The 22,501-nt window shown below is 42.6% G+C and overlaps 1 protein-coding gene across 2 annotated transcripts; it reads left to right on the top strand.

The window, feature by feature from the left end:
- The first annotated feature begins 37 nt into the window (after positions 1-37).
- On the top strand, positions 38-22,494 carry Recql (RecQ like helicase). 2 transcript variants are annotated; one of them, XM_021189532.2, is made up of 15 exons: positions 38-97; positions 2,507-2,554; positions 8,102-8,299; positions 9,518-9,697; positions 11,526-11,632; positions 13,362-13,560; positions 15,442-15,608; positions 16,340-16,421; positions 17,535-17,683; positions 17,774-17,891; positions 18,336-18,474; positions 19,502-19,593; positions 20,458-20,677; positions 20,950-21,079; positions 21,750-22,494. In XM_021189532.2, exons 2-15 carry the CDS (start codon positions 2,539-2,541, stop codon positions 21,897-21,899), a joined length of 1,947 nt encoding a protein of 648 aa, XP_021045191.1. In that variant the 5' UTR covers positions 38-97; positions 2,507-2,538; the 3' UTR covers positions 21,900-22,494. The 2 variants fall into 2 exon arrangements, with proteins under 2 accessions (XP_021045191.1, XP_029390798.1); XM_029534938.1 differs by lacking the exon at positions 38-97 and adding an exon at positions 120-258.
- The last annotated feature ends 7 nt before the right edge of the window (positions 22,495-22,501 follow it).

Raw genomic sequence — 22,501 nt, 5'->3', positions numbered from 1 at the left:
AGGCTATGGCTTGTGATTGGTGGAGGAGGCTGATCCGGAAGGGTGGGCGCTCCGAGCTGGGCGGCGGGAAGGTTTTTACGCGCGGAGCGGCTGACAGGTTCGTGGAGGTGCCGGTTCCGGCGCGTGGGGCCGCCGCCGTCGGCCGGGCGGATAGGAGCCGGGCGTCGTCTCTGCCGTCGCGTTCAGGAGCCCTGGTCCCCGCGGCGTGCGCTTCTGCCTCGTCTTGTGGAGCCGGCGGGGTGGAGGGATGCGCTCAGGGTTAGCGTGCGTTTTCCTTCCGCACTGATGACAGCGGACCCGGTTCACGTTTTTTGACTGATAGACCTCTTTGTAACTTAGTTCTTGGATGTATTTCGTGCTGAGCTATCTTTCGCTGTGAAGTTGCCTAATTTAGGCAAGGGGTGGGTTATTGGCAGCAAAGTCCAAAAAAATATATTTGAAGTAGTGGAAGGAAATGAACTTAGACCGTATCTCCTAAGCGAAGAGAAAGCGCCTGTTTTTAGGTTCTGGGAAAGGCATTTTATTAATTTATTATTATTATTATTATTATTATTATTATTATTATTATTTTGCTAGGCTGTTTACAAAAGTGAAGAGAACCAGACTCTGCCAAGATGAAGGGTCTTACAGTCCATGGGCAGAATAGTATCACTCTAGGAAGTGCTAGGAGGTGCTCCCATACATGAGGAAGGAGGAGTCTTGACTTAAACCCATCCTTAAATGTCCGTTAGTTTTGTCCTTACTCTTTAATCAGGGCTTATCTGTCTTAACAGCCTTGTACAGGAAGGTTACATATCCGATAAAGGAAACAGTTCAAGTGAGAATAGACGGGTGCAGAATCTGTCTTTGATTCTTAACACTCTTAGATTTAGCACTCTTTGATTCTTTCCACTCTTAGATTTAGCAAATGTAAAATTAAACAATATATAACACACATATTTTTTTTGGGGGGGGGGGTTCGAGACACGGTTTCTCTGTATAGCCCTGGCTGCCCTGGAACTCACTTTGTAGACCAGGCTGGCCTAAATCCGTCTGCCTCTGCCTCCCGAGTGCTGGAATTAAAGGCATGCACCACCACGCCCAGCATAACACGCTTTCAAACGTTTGTTTTTGTTTTTATGTAATGGTGACAGATTGTCATTGAGCAAAAACGTTGTTCACAACAGTTCATGAACACAACGAGGTCCTGACTTCTCATACAGGAAACGAAAACACCGCCCCTAATAAAAACCAGTGTTTTAACTGAGCACAAAATGACTTTAAAATGAGCAAACTATTGAAACTTAAACAGGGAGAAAACCTAAGTTCTTCCAAGGGAATTTTGGGCAGGTTACACACCTACCCAAATAATTACTAAAAATACAAAATTAAGCAAAATATAACATGTTTTCTAATTTTATTTTTATGTAATGGTAACAGATTGTCATTGAGCAAAATATTTGTTCATAACAGTTTGGGGAATTAAATGTTCAGGCCTAAGTTTTAATCCTTAAATTTTAATATAAGTCATGTTTTCTTTCACTTTTAACTGTCTCAAATTTTTTTAAGCCAATAGAGTACTAGTGTGTACCTTACCTCCCTCAGCAAGTGAGCAAATTTTATAGAGAAATGGAGTAAGCTCCCTGCAGAAGAGAAGAGGTTCTGAAAATTATCTACTTAGAATATTAATTTCTTTTAAGGAGGCATTTAACTGTAACTCTAAAGCAACTGTGCAGTAAACTGCTAAGTAGTTTATTTGTTTATCCATTCATTTATTTTCTTTTAAAAAAAATCTATCCTCATTTGTAAGGTGAGTCTTGCCAGGCATGGCTGTGCATACCTTTAGTTTCAACCCGGGAGGCAGCCACCCAAGTTTTTAAGTTAGAGAGAAAGCCATAGAAGAACAGTGTGTCATGTTGCTAAGGTACACATGGGCCTAGTGGCAGAACTATTTAATATTTGGCCTTTTGGCTTTATCACTTTGCAACTGTAGGATATTTGGTGAGTGTTATTGACATTCTATTTGGCATCAACATCTATAAGATTTTTAAAAGCTATATTGCTTTGTAACTTTCTGTATATAATAGCGGCAGATTGTCATTGACTGAGCATTAGTAGTTTTTGTTTTGTGGTGCTAGCGATTAGACTCATGACCCTGTATAGCTGAACATGCTAAAGCCAAAGGCAAAGCAAGCAAGGCTAAGACTTAAGAGAGTGGAGAAGGTGTATTGCCATCAGGAGGCAAGGAGAACGGAATCGTTTTGAAAACGACACTCTCCAGGAACAAAGGAAGGGAGAGGAATGGTTAGGCAGGAACACTGGGAAGGTCCATTCCTCTGCATACTCAGTTTGCACCATGACAGTTTTAGCTGATCGCAGTGGAGACTTGGGAAGTGTGTTGCACAGGCCTCTGCCCTGAAGATACCTGCTTCACATAGACACTAATGCCTGGGCATGCTACAGGACCTCTGCCAGCCTCAACAGTGTTGCTGGTAGACATGTTACCATGTTTGTTCTTTCACTTCAGAAGGACGTTTGGATCTCCGGTTCAGTTTTACAATGGCATCTGTCTCAGGTCAGTGGATGCAATTATTCCTTGCATGTTTCTGTTTTTCTACTTTGATTTGTTTTGTTTTTTGATTAAAAAAATTTGGAAAAAAAATCTTGATTCTAGAAATAATTTTTTAAAGTTACTTTATTAATATGTACAACAGAATTTCCCTTGTGAGTACTAGTAAACAGGTCACGGATTATCAGAGCATCTGCACAGTGTAACTGTCATTGCTGCCCATCTCCAGATGGGCGCTGGTCCATAAAACTCTTCATACTTTCTTCCTCTCTCTGAGCTTGACCTATTTAGGGATGTTATATTAACCTCATATGGCATAATATCTACAAGGTAATGCGTGTCAAAGTATAAATTATTTTCTCCTTTAATGCCAATGATGTTCTATTGTATGTAATGTGCTGTGCTATGTTTTGTTTGTCTATCTGTTGTTGAATAGTTGATGTTTTAATGTTCTTTTTAACTAAATTTGACAAATTTGGTTTAGTAGTGCTTTCATGTGCAGGTGTGTGTGTATGTGTGTGTATGAGTTTATGTGTGCCTGGTTCTAGTGTAGAATCAGGTCTCTTTCCACCATGGATTCTAGAGCTACAACAGCAAACATTACCACTCACTTGCCATCTCTAGTTATTTTGAGTGTATACCTAGAATTGGACCCACTGATGAAATAGTAATCTTATGTTTAATGTTTTGAGGAGCTGGTGCTGTTTTGCACAGTGGCTGCATTATTTAAGTTCCCATCAGGAGTGTATGAGGGCTCTGAGAATGTTTTTGGTTGATGTCTAGAAGACTGAGAACATACAAGGAAGAAAATATAAATCACTCCTAACCCCACTGCTCCAGTTAATATGAACACTAATTGGCACCAGCTTTCTTAGTTTTCAACCACATTTTTAATGATTTGTACAGTTTTGGAATGTGATTTGAAAAAACAAATATAGACTCCAGATGTGGTACTAAAATTTTTATGATTTAATAGGTTTATTTCTTCCATTAATTTATGTATTTTTACATCCTTGTCCCCCCCTCTTCCCCCCTCATATAATGCCTGAAATGTGTGACATTGTTTTAAGCTGACCTTTCTTATTTGAACTTTTGGTCCCCTCCCTCCCCCAACCTCTGATAACATAAAAAGTGCTACATTGGGATCTAAATCTTTATGTGGCTCTCTGGGTAGCGCCTTAAGTTAACAGAAACAGTTACTCTGGCGATGGCCTTCCTCAGGTCAGTTCTCAGTGTGCTGGTGTCTTCCTTTTCATTGCAGGTTTTATGTGTTCAGACTTTGCAGTCATATAAGGTCTTGTTCTTGGTTTGATTGACGGGTGACTGGCAAGGACAGGGAACTTTTATACTAGGATGGTGCTCCAATCTTTTCTGGAGTGTGATGGTTATGGCCTGCTGCCTGCTACCATATCAGTTGGCAAACAAGATTGAGTTCTTTTTAGAAAAACACTCAGAAGCGTTTTTCACCAGCACATACCACACAAACAGGCATACAGTGTTACAGTTTGCCTAAATGTCAGTGTGGATATATGACCTAAGTTTTTGGCTTTGTTTGTTCTCACATTCTACGGGTTGGTAATCAGTAATACTAATTTGTTTAGATCCTTACACAAGTTAGTCTTTACTTCTCGATCAAAAGGAGACTAACAGGTGTTGCAGAATGGAGGTACAGTGTGGGTGTGGTTGGATTCCACATCTTAGTTTACCTACCCTGACTTAAGCTCTCCCAATGGGCTATGATTTAAAGCTAATCAAATAACGGAGTGGATCCATTTTAATAAGTTAGTCTATTTTGTCTACTGTTGTACCTGTTTGCTGATATTTACTTGAAGCACCCTCTGAAATTGCCTTTGGTTTGTTGCTTTGTACTTGATAGGAGGACCATCTGTTAATGTCAGCTTGGGACATTGTTATAATATCTAGACATGAACTACAAACTTAGGAACACTGGAGTGTGGCCTACTCTCCTCAACATGCTCTTGAGATGGAGTAGCAGCAGTATGCCCCGTGCTCTTGGTTGTGGTCTCTTGTGGGTTGTTGAAGTCATTCATTAAGTGTTGACTCTCACCTCTTGAGACCTTTATTGTAGAGACTAGCTTTAGAAATAGTATCATTTTGAGTAATGTCTCAGCATCCAGATTTTCATCCATTCTTGTTCATCAGGACTTTGTGTAGGGGTCTCCAGTGCTGACTTTGTTGCATGGGCTGACACTAACACCTGGATTAGGCGGAATTTGATCAGAGGAGCAGAAGTGCCAAGGCTTTTGAAAAGATTTACTGCAGTGATTAACCCTTACTTGACCATGAGAGGTAGTTAAGCCCTCTTTCTATGTTGTCTGTGTGTATGGCATTAGGTCTGAGGTGACTGAAAGGCATGCAGGATGTGAAGAGATCTAGAATCTTGAGAGCAAAGGCAAAATACTCTGTGTGAGGATGGCCTGCTAGTTCTTATCGCTTGACCCACTTCTCAGTTCTCACGCAGTTTGGAAGAAGGAGGACACTGTCACAGAGCTGCTGTTCTTGCACACAGCCTGGCTGTAGGCTCAGATAACTAAAGGAGAACAGGCTCTGGAGGCCCTGCTGCTTTTCTGAGATTACCTCACAGCAGTTCCATGTCAGGAAGGTGATTAGCCCTGATCTGACACTGATGTAGATATGTAGATGCAGAAAGCAAGGTTTCTGTTTCAGCTCTAAGGTCCAGTTCTCTAGCACTGCTTAGACAAGGGAATGCTGGGCAGCGGCCGGTGTAAACAGTAGAGCCGCCTTGGCAGATCTGAAGATTACCACCTCTGGTGGTCGCAAGCTAGTGGTTACAGAGGTCTGAGAAAGCCTGCTTCTAGGCTGGGAGGATGCTACAGTCATGGTCACTTTCCCCGCCAGCTCAGCTGCCTCTTGCCTGTTGATTTCCTAGTGTCCAAGTGCAGGCCACTGGCTTCCATTTTTGAACCACTGTTCTTTTCCTTGGTAGAAGCACCTTCTCCTTGATACCTAGATCCTCATGCCCAGCAGCCTCTGAAGTTTGAGGGGCAATTTAACTAGTGGCTCCTTCAAGGAGTAGGAGGAGCAGCTGCTTCCTAATGTTGGGAATTGGGCTACAGGAGAGGCATTAGTACTCATTGATGTGGACCAGACTGTCTCTGCCTGTCTGTCTATCTGTCTATCTGTCTCTGTTTCTCTCTGTTTCTCCCCCCCTCCCTCCCTTCCTCCTCCTCCTCTTCCTTCCCCCCCCTCTGTGTGTGTGTGTGTGTGTGTGTCTGTGTGTGTGTGTGTGTGTGTGTGTGTGTGTGAGAGAGAGAGAGAGAGAGACTGACTGACGATTCCACCCTTTAAAGTTATAATGCCCAGCTGGCACTATAACTGATCTTTTGAAATGACTTTTTGTTATTCTCTCAGGGTAGCTACTTCTAAACATAGGGGGTCATGATTTGATGGATATGGTCTATGAAGCATTTTGTAAATGGAAGTATAGTAGATTTCATGAAAGCATTTGGGGGAAGGGGAGCCCATGTGCAGTGTGTCTAACTGAGTGAGGTACTTGCATCATAGAAGGTCCCAGTGTCTTGTCAACTTCCTTCGAGGCATCTGGTCTTCCTCTTAAGAATGATGCCACATAGTAGACTCAGTGAGTATGTGCTCTCTGTAAACTGGATGCTGACCAGATTCGTCTGAGCGAGTGGACGTTGATGCTGTAAGATGGGCAGCTTGTTCTTGCTCTTGCACAAGAATGGGCTTGGCTGATATCCAGATGGTTTTGTCCATTTTATGAATTAGCATTGTTTTTATTATTACTAGTGGGCATTCACAGAGGACACAAGTAACTTCACAGGTATGCCCATGTGGATTTCCTACACAGTGCTCCCCAGACCCTATGTGTTTTCCTTCCTCAGTCTAATAAGAACCTAGGTGTAGGAGCTCCCTGAGAGGTCACAGGGTCCTGAGGATGATGAGGGGGCAAGATAGGCTTGTACCCCTTGTTCTTGCTTTTATTTATCACTTGCTTGAGCTCACTTTTTCATAAGCTGCCTCTGCTGTGGTCCCAGCAGTGTGCTTTATGAATTGATGTGTTAATGGTAGGAAGCACAGGTAACACAGTAACGTACTTCCTTGGGAGACTTGGGGGCTAGCCACAGATGATCTCAGAAGGAAGGTAATAAGCATCTGTAGAAAATGTGGGCAGCCAGGTGTGATGGTACACATCTGTAATTTCAGTATCAGAGAAGCTGATGGAGGAGGTTTATAGGTTCAAGGCCAGCCTGGGTATGTCAGTGAGACCCTTTCTCAGAATACAAAGAGGACTTGGTCTGTAGGTTGGGGGTGGATTGTGTGTATGGTCTCCCTGAGGTCCTAGGTGCAGCACTGCAGAGATAAAATAACAATAACAACAGTAGGATTGTATGTGTGATCATGGGAATTAGGTAAGTAGTGGTGCCTGGCTGGCTGTGATAACAGTGAGGAAGGGAAATGAGTACGGAGCATAGGAAGGTAAGGATGTGCTCAGGCCTACATGGGTGGGCTGCACCCTGTAGGATAGGATGAGCTAGAACTCAGGAGGAGTCATCTGATGCTCACTGGGACTTGCATCACTGTGCCGTCATGTCTGGGATGCTGTGTCCTATTGAAGAGCCAAGACCTCAGTCACATAGATTTGCAAATGAACCTACCCCAAATTTCCAGAAATAGAGAGAAGTTGCAGCAGGTACTGCAGGAGCTGGCTTCTGACCCATGGGAACAAGGGGCACCAGCAGGTCCCTGACATGAGGGCGATTCAGGAGCACCTGACCCCATGCCTGGCATCCCAGTGAGAACCTGGTGGCTGCCTCATTTCTTCTCTTTAGATCATAGCCGCAAGATTTAATCCAAGGAAGAGGCCGTCAACTATACTCATTACTAAAGCACATGTGATGCCATTAGCTTTAAAATTTCCCTTACTTGCCTTGATTTGATATCACAAAGAGCCTCACTGTGATTTGATACTTGAGTCAATACTTGAATAGAGGAACTGCATCCTGAGTCTTCGTAAGTTCATAGCCATGGTGGTGTAGAGCAGGTTATCACGGCACTGTTTGTCACGTCATATATTCCATCAGCTTGCTTGTGATGATTGGCAGCTTATCATGCACTGCATCAGTCCAAACATGGCGATGTTTGTGTGGTTCAGTTGCCAGGTGGCTTGCTTGCAGAGATTTAGGCCACTGTTAGACCAGTTCTGTGTGATATGATGAGAATGGCAACTGTCATTTATTACACGTTTAGCTTCTGACCAAGGCCCATCAGGAGCTCCCTGCGTGTTGAATACTGAACTTACCCAGCATTATTTTGCTCTCAGTAAGTGCATATTATGGACATTTGATAGGAGGGGACATTGATGTTCATTGATGTTCCGCGAGATTATTTAACCTGGAAGGGGACTAATCCCAGGTCTCTGACACTAGAACATGGTCTTAGCCCTCTGCTCTCCTACTTTTCTAGGCTTGTAATGTAGACAGAGGAATTTCTAGAACCCAATAGGGAGCCTCACAGGGTTTGTTCTGTCTCCCCTCTCCCCCTCCCCAGCTTTAACAGAGGAACTGGAATCCATAGCCAGTGAGCTCCATGCAATTGACATCCAGATTCAGGAGCTTACAGAGAGGCAGCAGGAGCTCCTTCAGAGAAAGTCAGTCCTGACAAAGAAAATCAAGCAGTGCTTAGAGGACTCTGCTGCAGAGGCGAGTGGCGACTGTGACACGTCACCAGCTGCGTGGGATAAAGAAGGTTTGCCACTCTGCTGCCATCCCATTGCCTTAATCTAGAATGAAACCACTCTGTGGATCAGTGTGTACCAGGAGATAAAGCTGTCTGGCACGGGGAACTTGTAGGCAGATATTCTTTATTCATGTGCTATAATATTTTACATGTAAACTTGAAACTTGGGTTTTATTTTCTCTGTGTATGGTCTTAGTAGCAAATATCAGTGTCAAAAAGAAAAAAAAAAGAAAGGAAGGAAGAAAGAAAGAAAGGAAGGAAGGAAGAAAGAAAGAAACAAAAGTGTATCAGCTAAAATTTTAAGCATTAACTAAAACAAAAAGCTAAATCCTGTCCTAACAGACCCTGCCCCTTGGTTTTTTTTTTCTTTGTTTGTTTTTTGTTTTGTTTTGTTTTCTTTCTGAGACTCAATCTTTAACCCTGGCTGTTCTGAAACTAATGTTTGGCCTCTAACTCACAGAGATCTGACTGCTTCCTGAATGCCTGGGTTAAATGCATGTGCCGCCACACTCAATTCAGAACAAACCATTTTTAATTTTAAGTCTTGAATGAAGGGCTAGAAAGATGGCTCAGTGTTTAAGAGCACTGATTGCTGGATTTGGTCCCTGTGCTTACATGGTGGCTCACCACCATCTGTGATTCCAGTTCTAGGGTATATAACACCTTGTTCTATTCAGTCTCTGAAGCGTCAAGCACTGACATGGGACACAGACATAAGTGTGAGCAAATACCCATACATACAAACAGTTAAAAACTGTTGTATAAAATATTTATTAAATTTAATGAACTATTTGAGGAAATTATAATTTTTGTATATGTGTGGAGATTATTCTCAGTACTGGTCTCTAAATGCAAAACATTTACACCCAGAGTCCAGAGTTTAATTAAGTTCATTCATGCTTGATGCTTTAGCTCTGTGAACTCCTTAGTTACCACTGTCTGTCCTTCCCATGCCTGGCTGAGCACCACCCTCCTTCATGCATGCTAATTTTCAATTATTGGCTTGTGTTTGCATTAGGTTCTGATAAAATAATCATAAAACAGTCACTATGCTTTGTTTTGAGTACTTAGTTACACAAATTACAAAATTACTATGTTTTAATGGTTCATAAATATTAAAAGTTTTATGCACTTTTGTGATTTGTATATATTCTGGTAGCTTTATGTGGAAAGCAACCATTCACATCTCATTTATAGTCTTTATCATTATAATTTTTCTCTTTCTAGATTTTCCGTGGTCTGGAAAGGTAAAAGATGTGCTGCAAAATGTTTTTAAACTGCAAAAGTTCAGACCTCTGCAGCTGGAAACCATCAATGTCACCATGGCTAGAAAGGATATCTTTCTTGTCATGCCCACAGGAGGAGGGAAGAGTTTATGCTACCAGCTGCCCGCGCTGTGCTCTGATGGTAAGTACAGGAGGGCGTGGCTGGTGCAACTCGAACCCATGCCTCACCAGACTGTTTTTGTCTACTACCCTGGCTACATGGGAGAAAGAGCTTATGTGAGGACAGAGAGAAATGGTGAAGTCGGGGTTGGGCATAGAGAGTTCACAGTGCTTACAGGCATTCAGGTAGGCTGCAGTGGGAGGAAGCATGGGGTGAGATAGCTCTGGGACAAGTGAGCTAGCCTGCACTGTACAAATGCCTCTGAACCCACCAGAGTAAACTGTGTCCTCCCAAGTGACATGGGGGAGAGGAGGGCTCTGAATGACACCTGAAGCCAAGAGGAGGAGGAATGTGCAGGAAGCTGAGGATAGACAAGCACAGGGGGATAATCAGGAGAGTGTGCTGTGGGTAGCCTAGGGATAGGACAGGTGGGAGGGGTCTTAACCTCTGACAGCTGCTGGCAGGTCACACAAAACCAGGACCTGAGAGTTAGGTTAGAGGCTGGGATAGTCTTTGACCTTGGCTGTGAATTTAGGTAGATCTGGCATGGCTGTCACCCAGAAAGCAAACGTCTTAGTGAGTGACTGGAAGCTGAGCTTCTGAGGGTGGGGTACTCTGGAAAAGAGTGGCTATGAGGAAAGGGGAGCAGTGTTAGTCTGTCTGATGTGCTATAACACACTGTCTTAGACTGGATAGTTTATAGGTAACTGAAGTTTATCCCTCCCCGTTCTGGAGCAGATTTGATGTCTAGAATGGACCTGTCCCTCAGATGTGGCCCTTTCTTGCTGCATCCTCATATCACAGGGCCAGTCTTTTGATCTTTGTTTATTGGGACACTGATGTGAGGCCTCACCCTTCCTGACTTAATCTCATCCCCAAGGGCTGTGCTCTTCACACCTTCCCAGTGTGCATTAGGTTCCAACAAGGATTCAGACCACTGTAGGCATCTTGGTTTCTGACAGATGGGGACATGACTGTGTTTAAGTGTATTGAGTGCCTGTTCCAATGAGGAAGAAGGTGAAAGTGTGGGAAAGAGAGTAACAGACAGGGCAGGAGTCCTATTAAGGTCGCAGCATGAGTATATTTAAATCTGACACTACTGCCAGGTAAGGAATGCAGAGCAGAAATGTAACTGTGTCATTTCAGCAGCACACAGCAGCTTGCACATGAAGAGTCCCTTCAGTCACTGCACTGCTCACTCGTTTGCACCCAGGCCGCCTAGCTGATGTGAAAAGTGAAGGCCGCATGTGCCTGCCACCCTGAGCAGCACAGGCTATGTTCTTTTGGACAGCTTTGAATAATTTTTCCCTGTTACAGCAGTTTAGTACTAGGCCTGGTGTGTGTTATTTCATTGAGATTTTCCATACTGGTTGTTAAAGAAGGTAACAAATTAAAAATAGTAAAATGTGTTTCTGTAGGATTGAAGAAAGGTAGTCATTTATGTTTTCTTTTAAAACGTACTTAAATTTGAATTTTTTGTGTGTGTGAGTGTGTGTCTGTGTCCACATGCCTGAGCTCAGAAGAGGCACTGGATCTCCTGACATTAGAGTTACAATGGCTGTGAAGCACCCTGTGCTGGGGACTGAATCCTGGGACTGAGTAAGGCTCAGCTCTCAACTGCCAAGCCACCTCCCCAGCACAGCAATTCTTATGCTTTATTTACTTGCCTTACGTTCATCTTATTTGCTCATTTATTCTGCCCATCTTGCTTATTTCTTGAATTGATAAATCTGCATTGGCAACTGCCCGAATAACAGGCAGGGCCTGCAGGGTGCAGAAAGTGGCTACTTCAGTGCACTGTGGTGGGAATGGAGAGGTGAAAGTAGGATTTGCTTTGTTTTTCTTTTAGGTTTTACACTTGTGATTTGCCCACTCATCTCTCTTATGGAAGATCAGCTGATGGTTTTAAAACAGTTGGGAATTTCAGCTACTATGTTGAATGCTTCTACCTCTAAGGTATGGGAGTGTAGTTTCAGTTTTCAGATGTAAAGTCTTAACTGATGTGGGACTCTCACCGGCATCTGAGTTCCCTGTAAACTATAAACCCTAAATACTATGTCAGGAGCCACAGGCTTCTGCTCACAGCCTAGTATTGGACACTGTCTATTTTTGTATGCCCCATGAATTAACAATGCCTGTTTTTACTTATAAAGATTAAAAAAAAAAAAAAACAACCCAACAACTATGAAAAGCTAGTATTGTATTGCACATGTAGACTTTGGGTTCTGTGTCCATAGTAAACTTATTGGATCAGCAAGCTAATAAGGTACTGCTTTGGTCCTACAGCAACTGAGCCTAGTGCTCATGGAAATTGCATCCCATGTGACAGCCCTTCTCCTGTCTGGCACGTCAGAGGGAACATTTGCTAACATGCTTTGTTATGTTGTATAAATGCAAGGAGGCCCGGGGAGGTGGCTCAGTGGGTACATGGTGTTTATATTGCTTGCAGCATGAGGGCAGCGCGAGTTTGATTAGCAACACGAAGCTCCCTGGAGCTCGCTGACCAGCTAGCCTGGTTTAATTGATGAGTGCTTCAGCAAGAGATTGTGTCTCAGAAAGATAAGGTGGGGCATATACAGGAGGAAAGTTCACTCTGACCTCTGCTGGTGACTCCATGTAAACACACACACATGGACATATTATACACCACCTTTAAGTGTGCAGTCTACTTTAATACAGAAGATGAGTTACAAAGAGCACATATGTTTGTGGGGATGAACCATCCTACCTTATCTGCAGGACAGACCACTTCCAGGCTGTTCCTTGTAAATTCTGTTATGGAATTCTTTAAAAATACACAAATGGTTGCCATCCTCCATCTATACCCTTAGCCTCTTGATTTATTCATACAAACAAATGCCAGGTTTCATGTTTTAATTGTAAATTTTAAGTGTATAACTTTTAGTGATGTTTTTCCTTGTTACACTTATTTGTGTGTCAGTGGAGTAGGGCATGAACACACCACAGTGCATGCACAGGTGGAGGTCAGAGGACAACTTGCAGGAGTCACTCTCTCCTTCTGCCATGTGGATCCTCCCTGAGGATTGAGCTCAGGTTGTCAAGTTTGGCAGTAGGCTCCTTTGCCTGCTGAGCCACCTTGCTAGCCCATGTACATACCTCTAATGAAGAGAAAAAAGAAAGCACAGTGCAACACATCATTCTGTTAAAAATATTAATACTTAAAATTTTTAATGGTAAGTGTACACAAGAGTCTACCTTTTTAAATGGGTATTTTATAACTTCATTTAATTAGCGATAATTAAAACAGCTAAATAGTTTTCTTCATGGGTGTATATTATAAATTTAATGAGTGAATTTGGAAAACCTACCACTATGGCCACAGCTACTGTATTTGGTTCACATTTTGGGTTTTATTATTAACAATTTAAAATTATACACATTGTTTATTGGAGAATCTTGACACATTCACGTTTCTTCCTCTTTTTTTGCCAAGTGACTGACTTTTATCTTCAGCACTCTGGATGTGAGCCACTAAGACACTGCTTGCACAGCTGCCTCAGAGCTTGCCCAGGGTGGGGCCTCAGTTTTAGTGAGTCAGCGTCTGCTCTGGAAGAGCCCTGGCTGTTGTCCTTCTGTTGCTTTTTAGTAATGAACGCCAATTTTTCACTTAGTATCGTGGTCCACAACTTCACTCTGCTCTGATAGTATATTTTGTCTTTAATAGGAACATGTAAAATGGGTGCACGCTGAAATGGTGAATAAAAACTCTCAGTTAAAGCTGATTTATGTGACTCCAGAGAAAATTGCAAAAAGCAAGATGTTCATGTCAAGACTGGAGAAAGCCTATGAAGCTGGGAGGCTGACTGGAGTCGCAGTGGATGAAGTGCATTGCTGCAGTCAGTGGGGTCATGACTTCAGGCCTGGTATGGATGCTTGCCCTGGGGATCGCATTCTCACTCTGCTCATCACAGTGGAAGGCAGGGCCTGCCTCTGTTCAAACTGTCCACTCATGGCGTGGGTACTCATTTGCTCTGCCTTCCATTCATTACTGCAGCATCTTAGCCATACATGTCCACTAGCCCATGCTATATCTCTCGCATTCCAGGTCCCTTCTTGACTTCTTCCTAGTAATTGAGGAGTTTGTAGGACTTTAAAGGTATTCTCATCTTTCTGGGTTTTCAGTATACCACCCAGCTCAGAGAAACTAAGTTCGATGAAACATTTTAGTAATACTTTAGCTGCCAACCTAATCCTGATGACATCCTAGAGAAAGTTACTCAGAATTGTTTTATTAAAAAAACAATCTTGGCTAGGGTAAATGATTGCCATGCAACTGTATGGATCTGTGTTTGGATCCATGAAACACCAAGTCCAGCAACTCAGCACTTTTGTGTGAAGATGGAGGGACGGTCCCTGGAAGCTTGCAGGCCAGCCTGCCAGGTGTACACAGCACAGTAGCAACAACAAAAGAGATCCTGCTTCAGAGTAAATGAGGAACCAACACCTAAGGTGGTCGCTGACGTCTGCATGGCTATGCTCACACATACATCCTACAAACATGCAAGTACACACATACACATTAGTAATTACGATTATTGTTGCTGTTGTTTATTTTTTGAGACAGGGTCTCTATGTAGTCCTGGAACTTGATATGTAGACCTGGCTGGCCTTGTGCTCACAGAAATCTACTTGCCTCTGCCTCCCATGTCCTGAATGGATTGGACAGTAGGTTGGACAGTAGATCATACCCTGTGGTCTGGCTCCCCTGAATGGCATGCTGAGCAATTTTCACAGTGACTGGGACTGTGCTCCTTCTTGACCTGGTTAGTGAACTTCTGTGTATTCTTCCAGACCTGATACCATCTCTGAAATCTACAACTCTCAAGGCAGTCACATTCTGCTCAGTGGTCACAGGGCTCTCTCTAGGCACCTCGCATTTCCTACCACATTTCTTTTTCAGTTTCTTCCAAACATTTTCAGTACTGAAGGGAAATGAAGGACCACTCTTGCTATTATTGAATGCGTGTGGCGGGTACAAGTCTGCTCAAAGCAGTGGCCTTACCACTGCTTATCTTCTGCTCTGAACTGATACTCCTGAATGGTACCAGGTGGTAGGATTGCTGATGATCATACAGATGATTGATGCCTTTTTCTAGCTGTTTGTAAGAGTTAAGTACTCTGATTATCTCACTGTCCTTTGAGTCCGTTGTCTAACAAGTAGACCCCAGTGCATAGCTTGACGCTTGCATAGTGTACCTTGTTGCATGACTTTTTCTGGGGCGATCATACAGCAGATAGAGAAGGTAAGGACATAAGAAACAGTTCTACCCAAGCCCAGCTTGGTCCAGTGATGGGGTTTTCATTACCTGCAAGTGCATGATGGGATTTTCATTACTTGCAAGTGCATGGGTGACTCAGGAGTGCTAGGGTCCTAGGTAGAACTTACAGGCATCTACACTACTGGAGAGCCTCCCTTCTCCCATGAATTGCTTACTTGCATAACCTCAAAGAGATACCTTTTTAGTCGTGTGAATTTCTTGAGCCTGAATGGCCTGCCAGGAATGTTTCAGTCAAGAGGAACGAGCTGCATAACACCTGCTTTCAACAGGCTGTGATCTCTGTCAAGAACATTACTTCTGAAGAAAAGTGCAGCAAGGTCTCTGAATTCAGGAAGAGTCAGGCCTTCAAAGTTAGTTATATCCAAGTCTGTGAGGAAAACGAGGTGGCTGTCACTCATCTGTACTCTTAAGGATCTGACTTACTCTTTCTCTGAAGGACAGTCAGATCATTGCCTTCTTTTTTAGATTATAAGGCTCTCGGCATCTTGAAGCGCCAGTTTCCCAACACCTCACTGATTGGGCTGACTGCAACAGCAACCAACCATGTTTTGAAGGATGCACAGAAAATCCTGTGTGTGGAAAAATGCTTGACTTTTACAGCATCTTTCAACCGACCAAATCTTTTTTATGAGGTACACAGATGTTATACTTCTTCATTGTGTTTATGACATAATGACAGTATAAACAGTTTTAATGTCATGAAGTAATTATTAGGACACTAATAAATTAGTGCCTTAGTTTATCTGTGTCTTGTAAAGCATAATCCACATTAGGCTAAATAGAAAATACTGTGTTAAATGATACTGTAATTTATACAATCTGAGCAAGTAGGGTATACTTGCTAAATTCTTTCTTGCACAGGATTCAGGGCAAGGAGGGGTGAAACCAAGAGCCCTACTGATATCTGTGTAACTAAGTAATAGAAATATAAATACACTCTAATGAGTTTGCCAGTATTTCCCATGTGGGTTTTATCTGATACGTATGCTTGAAGGCAAAATATCCCAGTAGCTTTCCAAATTCTTTCAAGCTGTTTTAAGGACAGATTTAATCTTTGCATTTTCATTGCATTCATACCATGCTTCATGGTTTTATTAAAGCATCAAACAATAGAAAAGCCTCCATCTTCACAAGTTACCTGCTGTTTCTATGCCTTCTCCTCTCTGGCAGATTAGGGTCTGAAAATCGAGGAGAGAGGCTAGATAGAGGCAGGGATGGGTCAGATGGGTGACTCCTGTGAAGCCAGGAAGAGTGTGACAGGAAGAGACACTACCCAAGAGGGAAACACACCGCAGAGGTTGTTAGCACGTACAACTTGGATGGCCCTGGTGAGCCTACTTTTTAATGAGACAGTTTTTTGTAGGTTCGGCAAAAGCCCTCAAGTGCTGAAGACTTTATTGAGGACATTGTCAAGCTAATTAATGGGCGGTACAAAGAACAGTCAGGTAATGCTAAAAGCAAATCAGCTTGGGGAAGATTTTCATAGACTTTATGAAATCACATGATTCCTCCAGTGATACATGACTGACACCAGAAAATGAGGTCAAATCCATTCCCTTGGTTTAGGAGGCTCTGTGTGACATCCCTGTCACAGTTGGAGTGAAAGTTACCTGCTTTACCTCCTGTGGAGTAGATGACAATGCTAAGTATGGTTGACAAGTTTGTTAGTATCTTGTATACCTCACTGAGCAAGTCTCAATATTCTGAAGAGATACAAGACACAGTGTCTTACAGGAAGGGCACTGCACATACTTACCAGGTGAGGGAGGGTAAAGTCGGGAGGGAGCACCTGTTTCTGAGACCCAGGACTAAGGAATGCACCAGTGAGACTGGAGCCTACTATCCCTTCATCACTGTCCTCTAGGCTGTTAGCAGTAGAGAGTAATGGTATCCCGGGAAAAGGAATTCCTGAGTCAAGTAAATCTGAGAGAGGCTACAGCTGTATGTGCCTCCTGGAGGAGATGCCTATACCCTTGGGCCATGGCTACTCCTGGAGATGGAAAGTTTAACTACACCAAGGCACATTATTTAACTACACTCAGTCTTCACATCATCTTACAGAATTTACATCAGTTTAAGAAGTGCTATGTAGTGGGGATAAAGTTTCAGAGAGAACACTAGCTGGTGGCTCAGGGCTCATTTCTGTTTCTGACAAGCTGTGTATCAAACCTTGGATTATACCCAACAATAAGTATGTGCTTGGGAATTTATTACTCCTTTCCCCTTTCTGCCCTGTAATTGTTCAGTGTCTTTTTTTTTAAACATTTTATATTTTTACTTATTTATTTTTTTTAAAGATTAGTTTATTGTTATATGTAAGTACACTGTAGCTGTCTTCAGACACACCAGAAGAGGGTGTCAGATCTCATTACAGATGGTTGTAAGCCACTGTGGTTGCTGGGATTTGAACTCAGAACCTTCGGAAGAGCAGTCAGTGCTCTTAACCGCTGAGCCATCTCTCCAGCCCCAATTGTTCAGTGTCTTGAGCATGTTACACATTAAACCCCCAGGAATGTGACCTGCATATGTATCTAATACTTGGCCATATTTTACTACAGGAATCATATACTGTTTTTCTCAGAAAGACTCTGAACAAATTACCATTAGTTTACAGAAGTTGGGAATTCATGCAGGCACTTACCATGCCAATATGGAACCAGAAGATAAGACCAAGGTTCATACACAGTGGGCAGCCAATGAGCTTCAGGTTGAGTATATGTAGTTTTTTGAAAGCCTAATTTACCTTTAAAAATATTTAAATGATTTAATTAACTGACCAAATATTAACACATTTTAGGTGGTAGTGGCAACAGTCGCATTTGGCATGGGAATTGATAAGCCAGACGTGAGGTTTGTCATCCATCATTCAATGAGCAAATCCATGGAGAATTACTATCAAGAGAGTGGGCGCGCTGGTATGTAGGTTTCTAATCCAGAAGTAATCTCAGAGGATGTGTTTAAGAATCCTGAGTTTCTAATACTTGTTTTTAGGTACTAATTTTTAGAACAAGTCTTCTGAAAAATCAGATTTATACTTATTCTTACACATTCTGTTGGGAATGTTAAAAATTGTTTCTCGTGTGTTATAATATTCATGTCTGCCATTGGAATTCTTAGTAGAGTCACATGTACAACCAAAATAACTGAACTACTCATGGATATTCTTTTTTCTATATTAACAAGCTGATTTTTGATGAGCCTCTTTGTAATCATTTAACCCCAGGGTTGCTCTTAAAGATTAACTTCACATATAAAAACTTCTAGCTGTATTGTGAAATTCTGTCAGCCAATTGACATATTTTTGCATGTTCTGGATTTTTAAAAGCAATGATGCAATCTCAAGATTCCTCAAAGCACAGGTCGCGATGACTCGAGAGCAGACTGTATTCTGTATTACGGCTTTGGAGACATATTCAGGATCAGCTCGATGGTGGTCATGGAGAATGTGGGACAGCAGAAGCTGTATGAGATGGTATCATACTGCCAGAATATCAACAAGTGAGCCCCCTGCCTCCCTGTAACATGTCGTATGTTGTGTGGCAGTTGAGTACCTGCTGAATACACTGCTGGTAGTGCTGTGCTGGGGAACTGGAAAGGCAGATGCCTACAGTGGGACAGCCCTAGACTCCTGACTGCCTTCATCTAGGAAAAGACAGTTTGTCTTTGAGGTGATCCTCACGGCCAGTCTGTTGAAGGTTATGAATGAAGCCTTTTCCCCTTAGCTCTGGTGTTTAGCAGTCTATAGTGACTGTGGGAAGGCATTCAGGAAGATAGGCATTTTGGACTGAAGTTCAGACAAGCCCATTCATCCTGATTATGAGTCACCAAATAACCCAGGGTGGAGTCAAGTTTCTCATTAGGAAATAGATGGCAGTCTCTGCTTACAGCACTCAGCTCCCTGGAGGCCCTGCTGCCTTGACCATCCTGTGTCTTATTACCTGTGACACACACAAGAGCTCAGAAGTTTTGACATAAGCAGTGACCTGCCGGTGATAAAATGGTATTTGCTTTCCAACTGATGCCTCAGTAGTCAAAGGAAGAAGGTGAACATTTCTTTAAAGGTCCAGGAGATTTCTATGAAGACTGTTTTCAGATTTAGTCTAAAATATAAGAAACTACTTCATCATGAAACATTCTCCTTAAAGTGAGACATAACTTCTGAAGCAGTGGTTGTCAACGCATTGCTTGAGACTCCTTGGGTGGGTCCACTGTAGTCACGGGCCCTTAAGCGGCAGAGGGAGAGGTCAGTTGTTGAGAGAAGACTGAGCTCACAGTTGATAGCTCTGAAGGTGGACAGCCTCTAGAAAGGTCTAAGGGCACAGAGACTAGGGCTTCCAGAAACATCCAGCCTGCCATGCCATCACCTTTACTTTGACATCTAGACTTTTTTTTACACTGTGGTCTTAGTCACTACATCTGTGGGGTTATTGCAGCAGCAGTAGAAAGCCATCAGGATATGTGTGTACTCCAAAGCAGAGTCTGAAAACTTGGTTAGATGAGTAACTTCTCTCTCATGTGTCTGCAGGTGTCGCCGTGTGTTAATAGCACAGCATTTCGATGAAGTGTGGAATGCAGATGCCTGTAACAAAATGTGTGACAACTGCTGTAAAGATGTTTGTAAGCTTGCTTGTTGTTTTAGACTCTTGAGAGGCTAAATGCTGTGAGGACTTCATGTGGGAAGGTTAGACCCTCCAAACAGATGGAAAAGACAAACTGATCAGAATTTTTCAGATTCAAAAGTGATACAAATCATTGAAAACCAAAGTAGGTCAAATGTGTATGTTACATTTCTTATTGCTATACTGGGGGCAGCACATTTTTAAAGAAGTAAGTTAGAATTCCTCTGACTAGAAATACTGTTATATAAGGAAAGACAATCTCTAGAACTTCATAGTCTGTTCTTGGTCAGTGGCTTATCACGTACAGGAAGCCATGTCCTGGTGCTGTGTTCTTGGGAAGCTGGACTGACCAGGGTTCCGATGCTTCAGTGGATGGTCTCTGGACTTGTGACAGCTATGGACACTGATTTACTAGTTCAAAGTCTATCTTACAGAGACCAGACTGACGTGAATCCAATGTGTAAGTGAGGATGCTAAGTCTAGTGTTTGGGGACTTGTCCTTAGAATGTTCTCTAGGACCCCAGACTGGCTTTCATAGTGTGTGTGATGAGTAGAATCAGATAAGTGAAGAGCACTTTGTCCTGCAGTGCTCATCTCCGTGACATCTGGCAGATCCTCGTTACCAGAGCGCACTTCATTCTCTGACAGTCAAATCATTTTCTTTACATTACCACAATCCCTACCTGTGTTTTAGGAAGAGAATTTGACCTGGTGATAAAGCCTTGAACACCCTGGTCTTAATTCTGAGCCCATTAAAAAAAAGTATGTGTAAGGGGCCCATAGTGCTGACTGAGCCAGTTTAACCAGAGGTGGCTTCCTGCCCTCACCTTTGGATCCCACTGCCCATCATGTCTCCTTGCAGCATTTGAGAAAAAGAATGTAACACAGCACTGCCGGGACCTGATCAAGATTCTGAAGCAGGCTGAAGGGCTGAATGAAAAGCTTACCCCACTGAAGCTGATTGATGCTTGGATGGGAAAGGGAGCAGCCAAGTTCAGAGTGTCTGGCATTGTTGCCCCGGCTCTTCCCCGAGAAGACCTGGAGAAAATCATTGCCCATGCTCTTCTGCAGCAGTATCTCAAGTACACAGCCCATTTGTCTTCTGTATTCCTGTCTCTCCCACTGAATTGGAGCAGAGTGAACTGCTCTACAGTTACTTGATGTGAAGCATTATAGGAAACAGTTTACCCAAGTCTTAGACCTTGATCACAAAGTCAAAAACATTAAAACAAAACAAAAACCCCCCACTATTTCCTTTAAGGACGGTGTCTGTGCTGGTCTAGTGTGTTTTTTATATCGATGTTTTAAATGTTTTCTGACTCTTTCAAGTTTCTGTGGCTCTTTTTTTCCATAGAGAAGACTACAGCTTCACGGCTTACGCCACCATCTCCTATCTGAAGGTGGGACCCAGAGCTTGTCTTCTCAGCAATGAAGCCCATGCTGTCACTATGCAAGTGAAGAAGTCCGCACAGAGCAGCATTAGGGTAACTGGCTACTCATTTTCAGTGTGTGCTTGCTTTTCTGTAGTTCTTTACTAGGTTTGGTTAGACACAAATGATGTGAGTTTTCTTTCTATGTTTTGATATTGGATAGATAAGAGTGTAGGGCTTTAGACTGGTCCAGTGTAGAGTAGGGGGTGGGGGAGGCTGTAACCACTTGGAATGTGAGGACTGCAGATTAAAGTCTTAATCCCACAAGATACTTCCCTCATAATATTGGGTGGGATCTGTTCTGGTTAAGACATCTCTGCTGAAGTCTATTACTGTGGCTTAGTAATAGAAGTCCTTTCTGTGACCTTGACAACCTGAGCTCCATTCCTGAGACTGATTGCTGCCCTCTAGTGAAGAAGGACCAAGTTCTGTGAACTGTCTTCTGACATCCATGGTAAAAATGTCAAAAAAAAGTCTGCTTTCCAGAGGTGGCAGCCCCTTAACTGAGTGCTGTGGAAGCGTCTGGTAACTGCATGTCTTCCTCAGAGTGCCTACTATACTGGCATGGACTCTCTCTTTACAACAGCCTCTTTTACTAAAGACAATTGCCCATATTTGAGTAGACATATGTAGGTAGGAACCAGGGGTATTCTGAGACATCTGAGCTCATGAGAAAACTGAACGGCTGAGGTCACCAGGGTACCGACTTGTTGTTCTGTTGCAGGATGCATCATCTGAAGCTTGTCAGTTGGAGCAAGTGGAATCGAAGGGGGAAGAAAAAAGCTCAGGTAACTTCCAGAAGTCTAAAAACAGGCTTCAGCCATCTGGCTCTAAGAATGCAGGCGCTAAGAAAAGAAAACTTGATGATGCTTGAATGTTACTTATCTTGTACAACGTAACTGTTCGTGTGTGGTCATGTCTGGGTCATTTTTATAATTTGCTATCATTTTTGAAAGAACTTCATGTTTTATATATATAAAGCTGTATTTTCAGAGCTTACCTTATTCAATAATGAAAAATAGAACTTTTATGTAAAGTTGTCTAAATGTAATCTATCTCACATTAAGTCCACATAACTTTTGTAAGCCCATTTGCCTTGCTGTAACTAGCTGTTATCTTCTGATGTGACTCTCCTTTAAAGCAGTAGTATGCTGACATGGGCTCACCTTTCCAAGTGGGTGACATTTTAAGCTGAGCAATGTAGACGACTTCTGGTGAGAAAAGCTGCTGTAATAATTCAGATAAAAACAGTCATCAGTACCAAGTGTATCAGCAAGAATGTTCTGCATATTCTAAGTAAATCAAGACAGCAAGCCTCCTGAAACCCCAGCCTTACTTTGATGTTCAGGCAAACAAAGGATCTGGTGTATTTGTATGAGTCAAGGTTTATTGTCAACTCTGTATTAGGAGTGTTCATCTGTAACTGAGTCATTAAATGAATTCATCCCAAGAATTTTCTTTCTTTCCAACCACGAG

This window comes from Mus pahari, chromosome 2 (assembly GCF_900095145.1).
Source record: "Mus pahari chromosome 2, PAHARI_EIJ_v1.1, whole genome shotgun sequence".
In the NCBI taxonomy this organism is placed as follows: domain Eukaryota; kingdom Metazoa; phylum Chordata; class Mammalia; order Rodentia; family Muridae; genus Mus; species Mus pahari.
The sequence above is the reverse complement of the archived record's forward strand: the minus strand, read 5'-3'. Positions and strand labels throughout refer to the sequence as shown.